The sequence below is a fragment of the Bos indicus x Bos taurus genome, chromosome 16, assembly GCF_003369695.1.
Source record: "Bos indicus x Bos taurus breed Angus x Brahman F1 hybrid chromosome 16, Bos_hybrid_MaternalHap_v2.0, whole genome shotgun sequence".
In the NCBI taxonomy this organism is placed as follows: domain Eukaryota; kingdom Metazoa; phylum Chordata; class Mammalia; order Artiodactyla; family Bovidae; genus Bos; species Bos indicus x Bos taurus.
Genome location: NC_040091.1, coordinates 18,969,178 through 18,982,385, shown reverse-complemented (window position 1 = coordinate 18,982,385; position 13,208 = coordinate 18,969,178). Strand labels below are relative to the sequence as shown.

Genomic DNA, 13,208 nt, shown 5'->3' with positions numbered 1-13,208 from the left:
CCTTTAAAATTATTTAGTATAAAACCCCTTCTCTGTACCTTTGTTACTGAATCCTAATCTCATGTGATATTTTTGCATATCCCAAGATTTTAAAGGTAAATCAAACCATGTCTTTCCACGTGTAGTTTACCTCCTTGTGTGGTAACATTGCATGCAAAGGTCGCAAGCTGATTCAGTCCGAGTTGAAGGGAGTCACCAGGAGACAAGCCAGTGGTTTCATAGTAGACTTAATGTCTGTATTCACATCTCTCATGAAAGTCCTAACTTGTTATTGAAATCTTCATACTTATTTCACATTTTGTATGTGTATATTCCCTTGTGAAAGGTTTTAGCTCTTTCTTTAACCAACATAGCATTACCTGTGCAGATAGTAGATGAGCATTTTATTTTATAGTCTATGTATTTTCATTCTCAAACAATAGCTCAAAGAAGAAAAGTATTCCTTTAATCAGATAATGTTTTAGTTGACAGTGCTCTAAAACAAGTAGCTTTTTAATATTTTTCAGTTCAGTTCAGTCATTCAGTCATGTCTGGACTCTTTGTGACCCCATGAATTGCAGCACGCCAGGCCTCCCTGTCCATCACCAACTCCTGGAGTTAACTCAGATTCACGTCCATCGAGTCAGTGATGCCATCCAGTCATCTCATCCTCTGTCGTCCCCTTCTCCTTCTGCCCCCAATCCCTCCCAGCATCAGAATCTTTTCCAATGAGTCAACTCTTTGCATGAGGTGGCCAAAGTACTGGAGTTTCAGCTTCAGCATCAGTCCTTCCAAAGAACACCCAGGACTGATCTCCTTTAGAATGGACTGGTTGGATCTCTTTGCAGTCCAAGGGACTCTCAAGAGTCTTCTCCAACACCACAGTTCAAAAGCATCAATTCTTCGGCGCTGAGCTTTCTTCACAGTCCAACTTTCACATCCATACATGACCACAGGAAAAACCATAGCCTTGACTAGACGGACCTTTGTTGGCAAATAATGTCTCTGCTTTTGAATATGCTATCTAGGTGGGTCATAACTTTCCTTCCAAGGAGTAAGCATCTTTTAATTTCATGGCTGCAATCACCATCTGCAGTGATTTTGGAGCCCCCCAAAATAAAGTCTGACACTGTTTCCACTGTTTCCCCATCTATTTCCCATGAAGTGATGGGACCAGATGCCATGATCTTCGTTTTCTGAATGTTGAGTTTTAAGCCAACTTTTTCATTCTCCTCTTTCACTTTCATCAAGAGGCTTTTAGTTCCTCTTCACTTTCTGCCATTAGGGTGGTGTCATCTGCATATCTGAGGTTACTGATATTTCTCCCAGCAATCTTGATTCCAGCTTGTGCTTCTTCCAGCCCAGCATTTCTCATGATGTACTCTGCATAGAAGTTAAATAAGCAAGGTGACAATATACAGCCTTGACATACTCCTTTTCCTATTTGGAACCAGTCTGTTGTTCCATGTCCAGTTCTAATTGTTGCTTCATGACCTGCATACAGGTTTCTCAAGAGGCAGTTCAGGTGGTCTGGTATTCCTACCTCTTTCAGAATTTTCCACAGTTTATTGTGATCCACACAGTCAAATACTTTGGCATAGTCAATAAAGCAGAAATAGATGTTTCTCTGGAACTCTCTTCCTTTTTCCATGATCCAGTGGATGTTGGCAATTTGATCTCAGGTTCCTCTGCCTTTTCTAAAACCAGCTTGAACATCTGGAAGTTCACAGTTCACGTATTGCTGAAGCCTGGCTTGGAGAATTTTGAGCATTACTTTACTAGCATGTGAGATGAGTGCAAATGTGCGGTAGTTTGAGCATTCTTTGGCATTGCCTTTCTTTGGGATGGGAATGTAAATCAGTTAAATTCACTCGATATGGTTAAATCATAATATAAATGAATCATAAATATGCTGAAATATTCCTGAATGGAGTTGTGCGAAAAAAACATTGTAAAGATCATATCAGTAGGCATAAATGGATGCTGTTATGAACTTTATTTTAAACATTGTTAAAACTTTGATGGGATGATATTATAGAAAGATTCTTAGTTGAAGCATCAGCATGCACAGAACAAGTCTGGATCAAGGAGTAAAGGAGAGGAATGAAAAAGTTATGGGTAAAAGACTAACTTAACTACGGTCCATTTCTATTTTCAGTCTCCCCATGACTATATTTTGATTTTTTCATAAGGTGCTGAAGGCTTAATTCCACTTCCCTTTTAGTCGTATACTACTGACTTCCATGGGTTTATTTTCATTCAGTTCTATATATTCACCCTGCTGAAGCTCTCCCATGTTTCTGTGTCAGGAAGAAAAATACCTTATTACCCTCTTGTCTGTTTCACATTTAAAGTTTTTTCCTCCCCGCCCTCCCTGTCTTGTACCTAATGAGCAAATTATCTAAAAATAGATACGTTCATCATTCTACAAAATGTTGTATCTTCTCTAGATCGGAGGCCAGTGTAATTGTAAGAGACATGTGTCTGGCAGACAGTGCAATCAGTGCCAGAACGGATTCTACAACCTCCAGGAGTGGGATCCTGATGGCTGCAGTCCGTGCAACTGTAATACCTCTGGGACAGTGGATGGAGATATTACCTGTCACCCAAATTCAGGCCAGTGCAAGTGCAAAGCAAATGTTATTGGTATGTAATGCAGAAGTTTGCAGTCACATCTCTATTACCATCTGGAATAAAATCCTCTATTTGATTTCTTCACTGAAGAGTAAAGCAAATTTCCTTGCTCAAGGCAGGCTGGGAAAAAAAAAAAAACAATTTGGATGAAATTAACTGTCTAAAAATGACTAAATTAATAATTCTCTCAAGCTGCAGCTTGAAGCTTAGTTTAATCAATCCTTTAGAAGTTTCTTTATTCCGTAGATGCAATAGTTCACATGGTCCCATACTAATAAGTCATAGAAAAATATAATTTACTTACTTCATAGATGTTTCTTTTAGAGAATTAGCACTTTTCAAAATGTTTTACACTTAATGAGTTCTAAGCAAATCATTTCCATGCTAGTTTTCTTAATAGACTAAAATAAATGGATTTTTTTCAAAATGTTCTGTGCTACAGGGTCCTTTGTGATAAATCTTTCCATTTTTTTCTATTATATTTCTTTGAACTGTTCCTATGAAATGCAAAATAAGTCAACATAATTCCACAGATCATGTATATTGCTAGGGTTAGTTATAAAGGGCCACATAATTTTAATTTTGTAATTCAGCACCAAGCTGATTATAATAAACAGCTACCTTTGGTGTTATTTATCATTTTTTTATACAAGACGTGCTTTTTTGTTTGTTACTCCCACAGGTATTTTTCAGAAATTAGATTTGATTATAGCAATTTATTACACCCAACATTTTTGAGGGGAACCACAGCCACATAAGGACAAAATTTATCAAGTGCCCGAAATGCACTATGTACATAATGCACTTTGAAATTTTGATATATGAGAATATTATAAGAGGAAAGTTTCCTGATAAAGTAAGTCTTATATTGTAACTGAACATGTCTTGGTTTGTATAGGAAGTTTAAAAAAGACCTTTACCTTTCTATTGTCATTCAAGACACCAAGTCTTCCATGGTTTTTCTTATACTGACCCTAACCTTATGATAATAAAAACATGCCTGGCAGACACACAAACACACACGCCTGCAAACATGCATATATACAAACATGTGAACATATTATTCGGAATAACATTTTCATTTCTGTGATATAACACTAAAGCAAATTCTTTACCTTTTATATATATGAGTATACATTTGTCATTTTGTACAATACAGCTAGACAAACATTTTAATTTAATACAAAAGAATATGGGCCTGCTTTATATTATACAAGATTTCTCTGGTTCAAAGAAAGATTAAATCAGAATCTTTATCATAACTTGCCCTTATGCATTTCAAGCATACCAAAACTAACTTTTCAGGAAAAAAAAGAGTAACTTATAAATAGAAGCATGCTTTTGTATAAGTGCTATCTGTGATAGTGAATGAAGTTTTTCATGTTCAATCTATATAGAATCCTATGTTCTTTGATATAAGATATACTTTAAATTCAAGATGTGAAAACAAAATTTAAAGAGAGATCTTTAGGGACAAATGGTTACATCTCTGTATCAGTAAAATCTTTCCTGTGATAGTTTCCAGAGCTTAAGGAAGAAAAACATCACACGTTACTTGAAATTTATTACAAACTTGCTGTCATTTACCTGTTTTATTGGATGATCTTGGTAGTTTTCTGCAGGAAAATATAAATACATATTTTTGAAGATGAAATCATCAGTTTGACATTATTAACTCTAGAGTTACTTCTGCATATGCATTATATTTTTTAATAAAAATGTAAACTGGATATGTCTATATGTTTCTTTTCCTAATGGGACTACAAGTAACTATTCAATTTTACTTTGTTCGTATGATTAAGAAAACAACAGAAAATACAAGTGTATGTTGTCTGTATTTCAGAAAGCAAACTGTTAGATTTCACAAAACTGTTAAATCTTACTAATGATTCTATCACCAGTAAAATACATTAGCACCAATAATTTTATTAAAGTAGGTCATTCATCTAGAATAAAAAGGGAGAAGAATGTGAATTAAATGCCAAGTGTGCTAACTCGCCTGTACTTGTTAACACTGAATGTGATGCCCCGTAGGCCTTCCTGAGTATCGTTAGGAATAGATTACCTGTCAGGAATATGTATGGCATATTCAAATAAGCACTGCGCATATTTTTGAAACTGATATGATATGAATCCATGTAGACCAATTTTAATAGTTCAAAATGAGTCATAATTCTTGTTAACAATACAGTTATTTTTAAAATTTGCAGCAATAGTGGTCCTTTTTTATTTTCCTTATTGAAATTAAATGATATGCCTTAGGTGAGTCATTCATCACTGTTAAAGAATTTGCCTTCCATTGGAGTTCTTGAATTTTTATCCATATATATACTTATATATTATGCATTTCCTTCTGGTTTAGGAAATGCTTTTCTGCATATGGGCTCCTGACTGTGTTTTCGACTGTTATTTTAAGACTAATTGTTTAATGTTGTTATAGCTTGAAATGTTTCAGTTGATTCAGCCTCACATAGTCCGTTATTTAAATCATGCATATATGAAAACTAGCTAAAGAAAGCATTTTGCATCTCAACATTTACTACTCAAGAATATTTTTTATTCCTTTGCATTGTAGTACTCTTTTGTGAAACTCAACAAAGTTGTCAGATTTAAGTATAGGTGATAAAACATTTTTCTCAGTTTGTGAAATGTATATATGTATATACTCCTTTAAGTAGAAATAATACAAATAGCAGAATTTACTTAGTGTTTAAAGAGGTAAGTTCTGAATCACACAATATGACAAGTAATGTGATTGCTTTATGAGCCAAGGAGAGCATAATTTATACTAATTGAAAATGATAAAATACAGGAATGTATAAAAGCATTGAAATAAAATTGCTCTGGATAACTTTTATTTATATTAATTATTTAAATGTGTGATATTCAGAAGTAAGATGTGTACTCTTTGAACAAAATAGTTATCAGGTTAACATTTATTAAACATTTTGAATGGATTCTGATTTCTCAGAAAATAACTTATGCAGTAATGCATAATTCTTCTGCATGGCTTTGAAAATGTATTTCACTCTCAACTTTTTAATGAACATACTTTGTTAAGATAAAATAAGCATGATGGTTTTAATATAGTTAAATAATTTCAAAGTAATAGTTCTGATGTTTGTTATAGGAAAAGAGTTCCAGTATGTGTAACAGAAGCAACATTTGCATTAAGAATTTTTCTTTGAATTAAGTAATAAATAAAATCTTATAAAGCACATTGCAAAAATTAATGTGGTACGTGGGCACCAAATTAAATATTGCCATCATATTTTGACTATATTATCAGCCCTCTCTGGCATTACTTGTGAAGAAAACACTCAACGTTTTATTGTGTCTGTATTAAATGTCTGTAACAGCATTGTTTGCACTTCGACTATCTTGAAAACTTGAATGGAGTTATTTTCACATCTCTACCTTTTTGAACATATTTTTCTCTTTAGGGCTCAGATGTGATCACTGCAATTTTGGGTTTAAATTTCTCCAAAGTTTTAATGACGATGGATGTGAGCCCTGCCAGTGTAACCTCCACGGCTCAGTGAACAGACTCTGCAATCCTCTTTCTGGGCAGTGTGAGTGCAAAAAGGAAGCCAAAGGACTTCAATGTGACACCTGCAGAGAACACTTTTACGGACTGGACGCCACCGGTTGTAAGGCCTGTGACTGTGATGTGGCGGGGTCCCGGCCTGGGACGGTCTGTGATGCTTGGACAGGACAGTGCGTCTGCAAGCCCAACGTTGGGGGAAGACGCTGCAGTGAGTGTGTGGAGGGGTACTTCTACCAGCCGCAAAACCGTTCTTTCCTCTGCCTGCCTTGTAACTGCGATAGGACTGGGACCGTAAATGGCTCTCTGCTCTGTGACAAATCGACAGGACAGTGTCCCTGCAAATTAGGAGTAACAGGTCTTCACTGCAATCAGTGTGAGTCTCACAGGTACCATCTGACCGTTGGCAGTTTTCAGGGCTGCCAGATGTGTGAGTGTGATCCCCTGGGGACATTACCTGGGACCATTTGTGACCCACTCAGTGGCCAGTGCCCATGTTTGCCTAACCGTCAAGGAAGAAGGTGTAATCAGTGTCAACCAGGTAAGAGAAATGTGTTACATTTTCGGTACAAGACGACTTACTTTTCATTCTGCATCAGGTGATTCCTCTTTGCTTCTCAGTTAGGACTTTGAAAAAAATAATCTCCAATACGACTGTTGCATTTATATTGTTATCTAATACAGATATAACTATTTGGTCTATTAAAGATTATGGACATATTTGTGTTTCTATATTGGGGTGACCATTTAGATAAATGCCACATTCAGACACTTAATAATTGAGACTTTTATTTCATTTCTCAACTTGAATTAAATCCCCTTTTAGCAACTAAATAAAAGCTAAGAAAAGCAAGAATATATTTTATATTCCAGATAAAGGAAACTTGTGTTGATTATCTGAACAATGCTAGATACTCAGATGATGAACTTTCTTAATAAATGCTAAGTGTTTTTATTGAATGAGCTATATGTCCTGGCATCATACAGAAACATCTAAAATTACTTTTTTTAAAAAAATTTAAGGCTTTATTTACATTTTCCCTTGTGACTCACTGGTAAAGAATCCGCCTGCAGTGTGGGAGACCTGGGTTCGATCCCTGGATTGGGAAGATCCCCTGGAGACAGGAATGGCTACCCACTCCAGTATTCTTGCCTGGAGAAGTCCATGGACTGGATAGTCCACAGGGTCGCAAAGAATGAGTGACTTTCGCTTTCACTTTCATTTACATTTTTATTATTTTTAAAAATTTTTTGGGCTTTTCTGGTGGCTCAGTGGTAAAGAACCTGCCTGCCAATGTAGGAGACATGGGTTTGATCACTGGATCAGGAAGATGCCTTGGAGAAAGAAGTGCAGCCCACTCTGGTATTCTTGCCAGGGAAATTCCATGGAAGAATGAGCCTGGCAGGGTACAGTCTATGAGGTCATGAAAGAGTCTGACACAATTTAGTGATTAAACAACAAAAAAAGTTGATTTACAGTGTGGTGGTTGTTTCTGCTGTACAACAAAGTGAATATATCCATTCTTTTTTAGATTTTTTTCCCACAGATGTAGAAAAGAAACCTATGGTTACTCAGTGAGTAAGGGGGAGGGTAAATTGGGAGGTCAGGATTGGCATATGCACACTCCTATATATAAAGTAGATACCTAATGAGGACCTATTTTGTAGCACAGGGAACTCAATACTCTCTAGAATTATTTTTAAAAGCCATTAAATTAATAAAATAGGCTACTATTTAGTCCTACTGTGTCCATCTTTCCAGATTTCCCAACTGGAAGAAAAATGGACCCTATCCATGGCTTTCTCCTTGCCTTTATATAATTTAATGATTTAATTAAAGCAATATACTTTCTTTATAGTACATTCATCATGATGTTATGATAAATGTAAATATTTATCAGTTGTTTAACAGCTGTACTAATCATTGTCCTGTCTAGCAAAATCAACTCTGAGTTATCTGAACCTGTGAAAATGAGGGTAATACAAATTTAAAAGGGTGATTTGCCTCCCAGAGAGGATAAGACTAAAGTCTTATTTTGCATAACAAGGAATTCAGCTCAGGAGAATTGGACAAAACCTCTCCTTTGACATTGGTCAGTATAACAAATAAACCCAAAGAGACCGAAAAGAATTGATAAATAGTTCATTTCCTTTAAGATAAAATATCAGAAAAAAATTCAAACTAGCTTCAACATAAGTGGAGGCTTTATGATCACTGAATGTTCCATAAAACCTGACATGGAGCAAATGCAGTCAGGACTTAGAAACTAGAAAGCTCCCATTGATATAGATTCAGTCATTCATTCATTTATTCCCAGCCTCTGTCTCTTTCTGCAGATGGGCACCTTTTGCTTCTCTTACCCTCTCTGTGTGATTGTATGGTCACTGCTGTCCCTCAAGTTTGCTTGCGGTTCTAATTCCAGCTATAGAGACATTAGCTGCTTCTTGGTTACAGTTTCAGGAAGGAGATTCTAATTGACTCTCATTGACTGAGTTTTGTTAGGGTGGCCGTGTCTGTGGCAGTTCACTGTGACCAGTGTCAGGATCACCTAAAATAAGCATGGCTTCTAGGAATCACTCCTTCAGCTAGGAGCAAGGTGGTAAGTATCCCAGGAAACAGAAAGATAATTGAGAGTTGAGCAGATAACCTACCTGACAGCTGCAGCATATTATGACTTTCAGCTTCAGATTTATCCTTCCAAATGTGCAATCATTTTTTCATATTCTAAGGGTTTTTTTTTTTTTTCCTATTTGTTAACACTTCAGTTCTGGAAATAATGTAATCCATTTCTGCACAAATAGCCATGATTTATATATCCTTCTTTGTAAGTAAGCCAGCAAAAGTTAATAGAGCAAATGTAATATGCTTTTGACTTGTTGTCCACTGTTAAAGTTTATTTAGTGTTTCATTCTGACCTAGAATATAGTGATGCAATAGAATTAGAGATCAATGGACTCAAATCACAACAGGAGGGTCAGGGCTTCAAATCCTCTTGTGGACTAATACATTCAGTGGAAAAAAGAAACTGATAGATTCCTTGGATAAAGTTCTGTTGGAGAGTTTTAGTGCCTAGACATGTCTAAGAGATTCCTAGAAAATTAAGCAGAGGCAGATTTTTCAAGAAAAGAAATATAATCAATCGTATTATAGGGTATAACTGTGAAATAGATTTATACAGTCATAATAAAATAATCTGTGAATACTGATTTCAGCAACTAATGGGATTATTGAGGAGGAGGTATAAAGAGCTAAATATTCATTTTCTAAAGTGGAAAGACAGTAGTATAAATGTTAGAAGTTGAGATGTAACAGTATATGTATGTTACTCAGAAACAGAAATGAAAGTCAGAAGAAACAGCTATAGGAGTTGAAGGTGGCTACTGTAGGCAGGGAAATTTCTGGGAGAAGGATGGAGAAGCAAGATTCCACTTTACATTGTGTCTTTACATTCTATTTGATTTTAAAAACTGTATGTAAATGTTGATAAAAATTAAATTGCAGTATTGGAAAATCATGCTCAATCCTCATGGTCTCCTGACCACTTTCTTTTGGGGATTTATCTGGTATAGTGTTGTTTTTTAGGAGAATAGTTTCTTAATAACTATTTGCCTGAGTACAGATGTCACAAAACTCTTCTGCAAAGGTATATGGCAAGCTGTTCTCTCTTTTAAGGAGGATACAGAATGAGGATCATCACTATTAATGAAAATCATTATCATATTTAAAGTAACCTTGTATTTTGTTTACTTGTACAGTTGTCTTATTTCCCTTGTTTGAGTTCAACATCTTGAGAGTAAAGGTTATATTATTCAACTTGACATTGACATTGAAGTCACTCAGTCGTGTTTGACGCTTTGCAACCCCATGGAATGTGGCCTGCCAGGCTTCTCTGTCCATGAAGATTCTCCAGGAAAGAATACTGGAGTGGGTTGCCATTTCCTTCTCCAGGAGATCTTCCCAACCCAGGGATCGAACCCAGGTCTCCTGCATTGTAGGCAGATGCTTTACCGTCTGAGCCACCAGGGAAATTATTCAACTTACATAGCCTTACATAGCCATACACAACAACATAATATCGTGCTGTATGTGCTTAGTCACTCAGTCATATCCGACTCTTTGTGACCCCATGGACTGTAGCCCACCAGGCAAGAATACTGAAGTGGGTTGCCATGCCCTCCACCAGGGAATCTTCCCAACCCAGGTATCAAACCCAGGTCTTCTGCATTGCAGGTGGATTGTTTACCATCTGAGCCACCAGGGAAGCCATAATACTAATATATTGTATATTGCATGCACCCAGTAAGTGGTTTGATTAATTGAAATGAGAAATAATCAGGACTTTTACCAAGAGCATCTGTATTATGTAGGGTTCTCCAGAGAAACAGAACCAATAGAAGATGTATGTGTGTGTATATGTGTTTGTGTATTTTTTCCCCACTGAATATATCATTCCATGGGAGGGTCTGAACTCCTGACCTATTGTTTTGATTTCAGCCTGTCTACCTGTAGTCCTGTTGCACAGCTCTATCCTAGAAGTTTTGCAGCTTACTGAAGATTTCCTTCGCATGTCTCCTATATTGGATACCTGGTGCCCTGAAGCCTATGTTTTCTTTTTTTTTCTTGGTTTATTTGTGTATTTGGTAGAATAAATGCTTCAGTAGCTTCTGAGTAAGAGTACAGGGAGGAAAGTGGTTTGTTATTTATTTTTTTAAGGAATTTTGAACATCTGAAATTATCTCAATTCTATACATGGAGCTATTTGAAAATTTACCATTGTATGGAATCATTTTCACTCAACAAATTTATTTCACCATTATCTTCTAGCAGTACCACCCTGATTCTTCCTTCTTTCTTTTCTTTTTTTTTTTTTAACATTCCAGAAGTTTTACTCTTTCTATATCCTTCATTTCATGATGAGATTCTTTTTGTTAAATAATTTTTCTGGGAGTTCACTGGGACCTTTTTTCTGTAGATTAATGTTTTTATGTCTGGGAAAATCAATAAAAACACCTTCATAGACACATCTAGACCAGTGCTTGACTGAGCAAATGGACATCAAATCTCTCCAAGTGGACCATAAAATTAACCATCACAGACACCAGTTCATATCATCCCCATGGTCAGGATAGCAGTTCATCCCTGTACCTGTTGAGTACAAACCCTCTCTGGTTTAACCTCTAAAGAGAAAACTCACTGTCTTCTCTCGAAACATTATAGGGAGAACCTTCCATTTGGGGAAAGTCACACCTGCCTTCAGAACTCTCTGAAGCCTTCAATTTTACTTTTTTTCCCCCAGAGTTATACAAACTTGCATCAAGTAGCTTATTATTGGCATGTCTACCTTAGGTGCTTGGCTTTTACTTGTAGATATCTGTCCTTGACTGCCATTTCCTCTTCTGTTCTTTTTTATTTCCTTTTATTTAATTTTTTGGACTTTAGAAGGAAAATGGTTCAATAATCATGCTTAACTGAAAATGTTACCACAGTATTTTCTGGGTTGTAATCTTTTCAAATCAAAATCCTTGCAGCCATCCTTGGTGGTTTTTCCCACAACTCTTATCTCTTCTTTCAAAATCAGTCTTGTTTGTTTCACCTTTGGATATATCCAGTATTTTACCACTTCTTACCACACTCAGTTATCCATCTGGGTCCATGCCATGTTATTTTCCTCCTGGACTATCCTAGTAGCTGCCTGAAGTCCCTGTTTCTCCTCTTTATCCTTCTCCAGTCACTCCCCAACATACAGCCAAAGTGATGCTGTTCAAGCTTCAGTCAGATCGCATCACGCCACCATGCACTGGCTTTCCATGATTGTAAGGCAACAGCAGAGTTGATGGACTCTAATGGCCCCTATGATCTGTGACGCCCCTGAACTCGTTTTCAGAAGATGGTTTATTCCTGTCCAGCCTACAAGTCTCACTGCTTTCCACAGATTGTTCAGTGGTCTATACCCGGGCTTGGAACACACCTCCATAGCGGGGGGTCCATATATAGTTCCTGAACTAGTGAGTAACTGCATTGAAAAACTACCTCAATGCTCAGCTCTTATTAGCATGAGATTATTGCAAACCACGGAGTGCTTCTTCAGCTACACATAGGGAGAATATGGCTTTCTACCTTGCAAGGGAAGAAAGAAAATGGTAGCTTAATGAGTTAATGCATGTTTTGGATAATGTAAGATAGTTTGTACACTTATGTGTAGCCTATGGAAAAATCAAACTGTGTTTGTGGACCTCTTTTGTTTTTTCTGTTTTATATTCTTCTAGCTTCAGAAACTACTCTGAATTTTGTTTTCTGGGTTTTATCATCTCTTCCCGTGAAATTTACATTGAAAATAGAAACCCAGAGCCTGAAGTATCTTCATTATAAACAGATGCCTCACAGTTGTCAGCCCTGCAGTGGGCACATTAAAATGCACTGCTGCGATCAGAAAACTTTCTACTCCTTTAAAGACATCTGAGAAATCTAGATCATATTCTATGGGGGAGACAACTGCGCTGATGTGTGTGCGTGAGCCTCGGGTTAAGGAGGGAGCAGGATGGCGTAGAGGGGTGAACCAGTAGCCCAAGAATCCAGCCCGCCTTTTCCATCTGTGATTGTAAATGTTAGTGACCATCCTAGACCAGTACACATAGACTCTTGTCCTACTTTCTTAAAAAACATTATTAAGGAAGGTGCATATAATGGAACCTCATGTATTATTAACCTAACCTTACTAGGAATGTACAAGGAATAGGCTTAATTCAACGAAAATTTATAGGCAATTTGTTAAAGCAGCAGTGCACATTAGAAGGTACATTAGAGCCACATTGGTTTTAATATGCCATTCAATAACTCGAACAGAGGTTAAAAATGCTGCTTAACCTCCATTAAGTATTTTAAAAATGCTTTAATTTAAAATTATTTGGAGTGTGTGTACATATATGAATGTACACATACCCACTCTCATAAATAGAGTGCTGAATATGTTTTCCTGGTTCGTTTTTTCAGCACTGGATGACCTCATAACATTCGGCAGCAGGCACTTAATCAGAGACCAGGCCGAGAAAA

The 13,208-nt window shown here is 36.6% G+C and overlaps 1 protein-coding gene across 1 annotated transcript in view; it reads left to right on the top strand.

The window, feature by feature from the left end:
- The window catches only part of USH2A (usherin), a 938,899-nt gene that overhangs the window by 181,461 nt on the left and 744,230 nt on the right, over window positions 1-13,208 (top strand). The window contains exons 11-12 of the mRNA XM_027564435.1: window positions 2,430-2,625; window positions 6,057-6,698. Of these exons, the coding sequence (XP_027420236.1) occupies window positions 2,430-2,625; window positions 6,057-6,698 (838 nt within the window). The remainder of the gene's footprint in view (window positions 1-2,429; window positions 2,626-6,056; window positions 6,699-13,208) is intronic.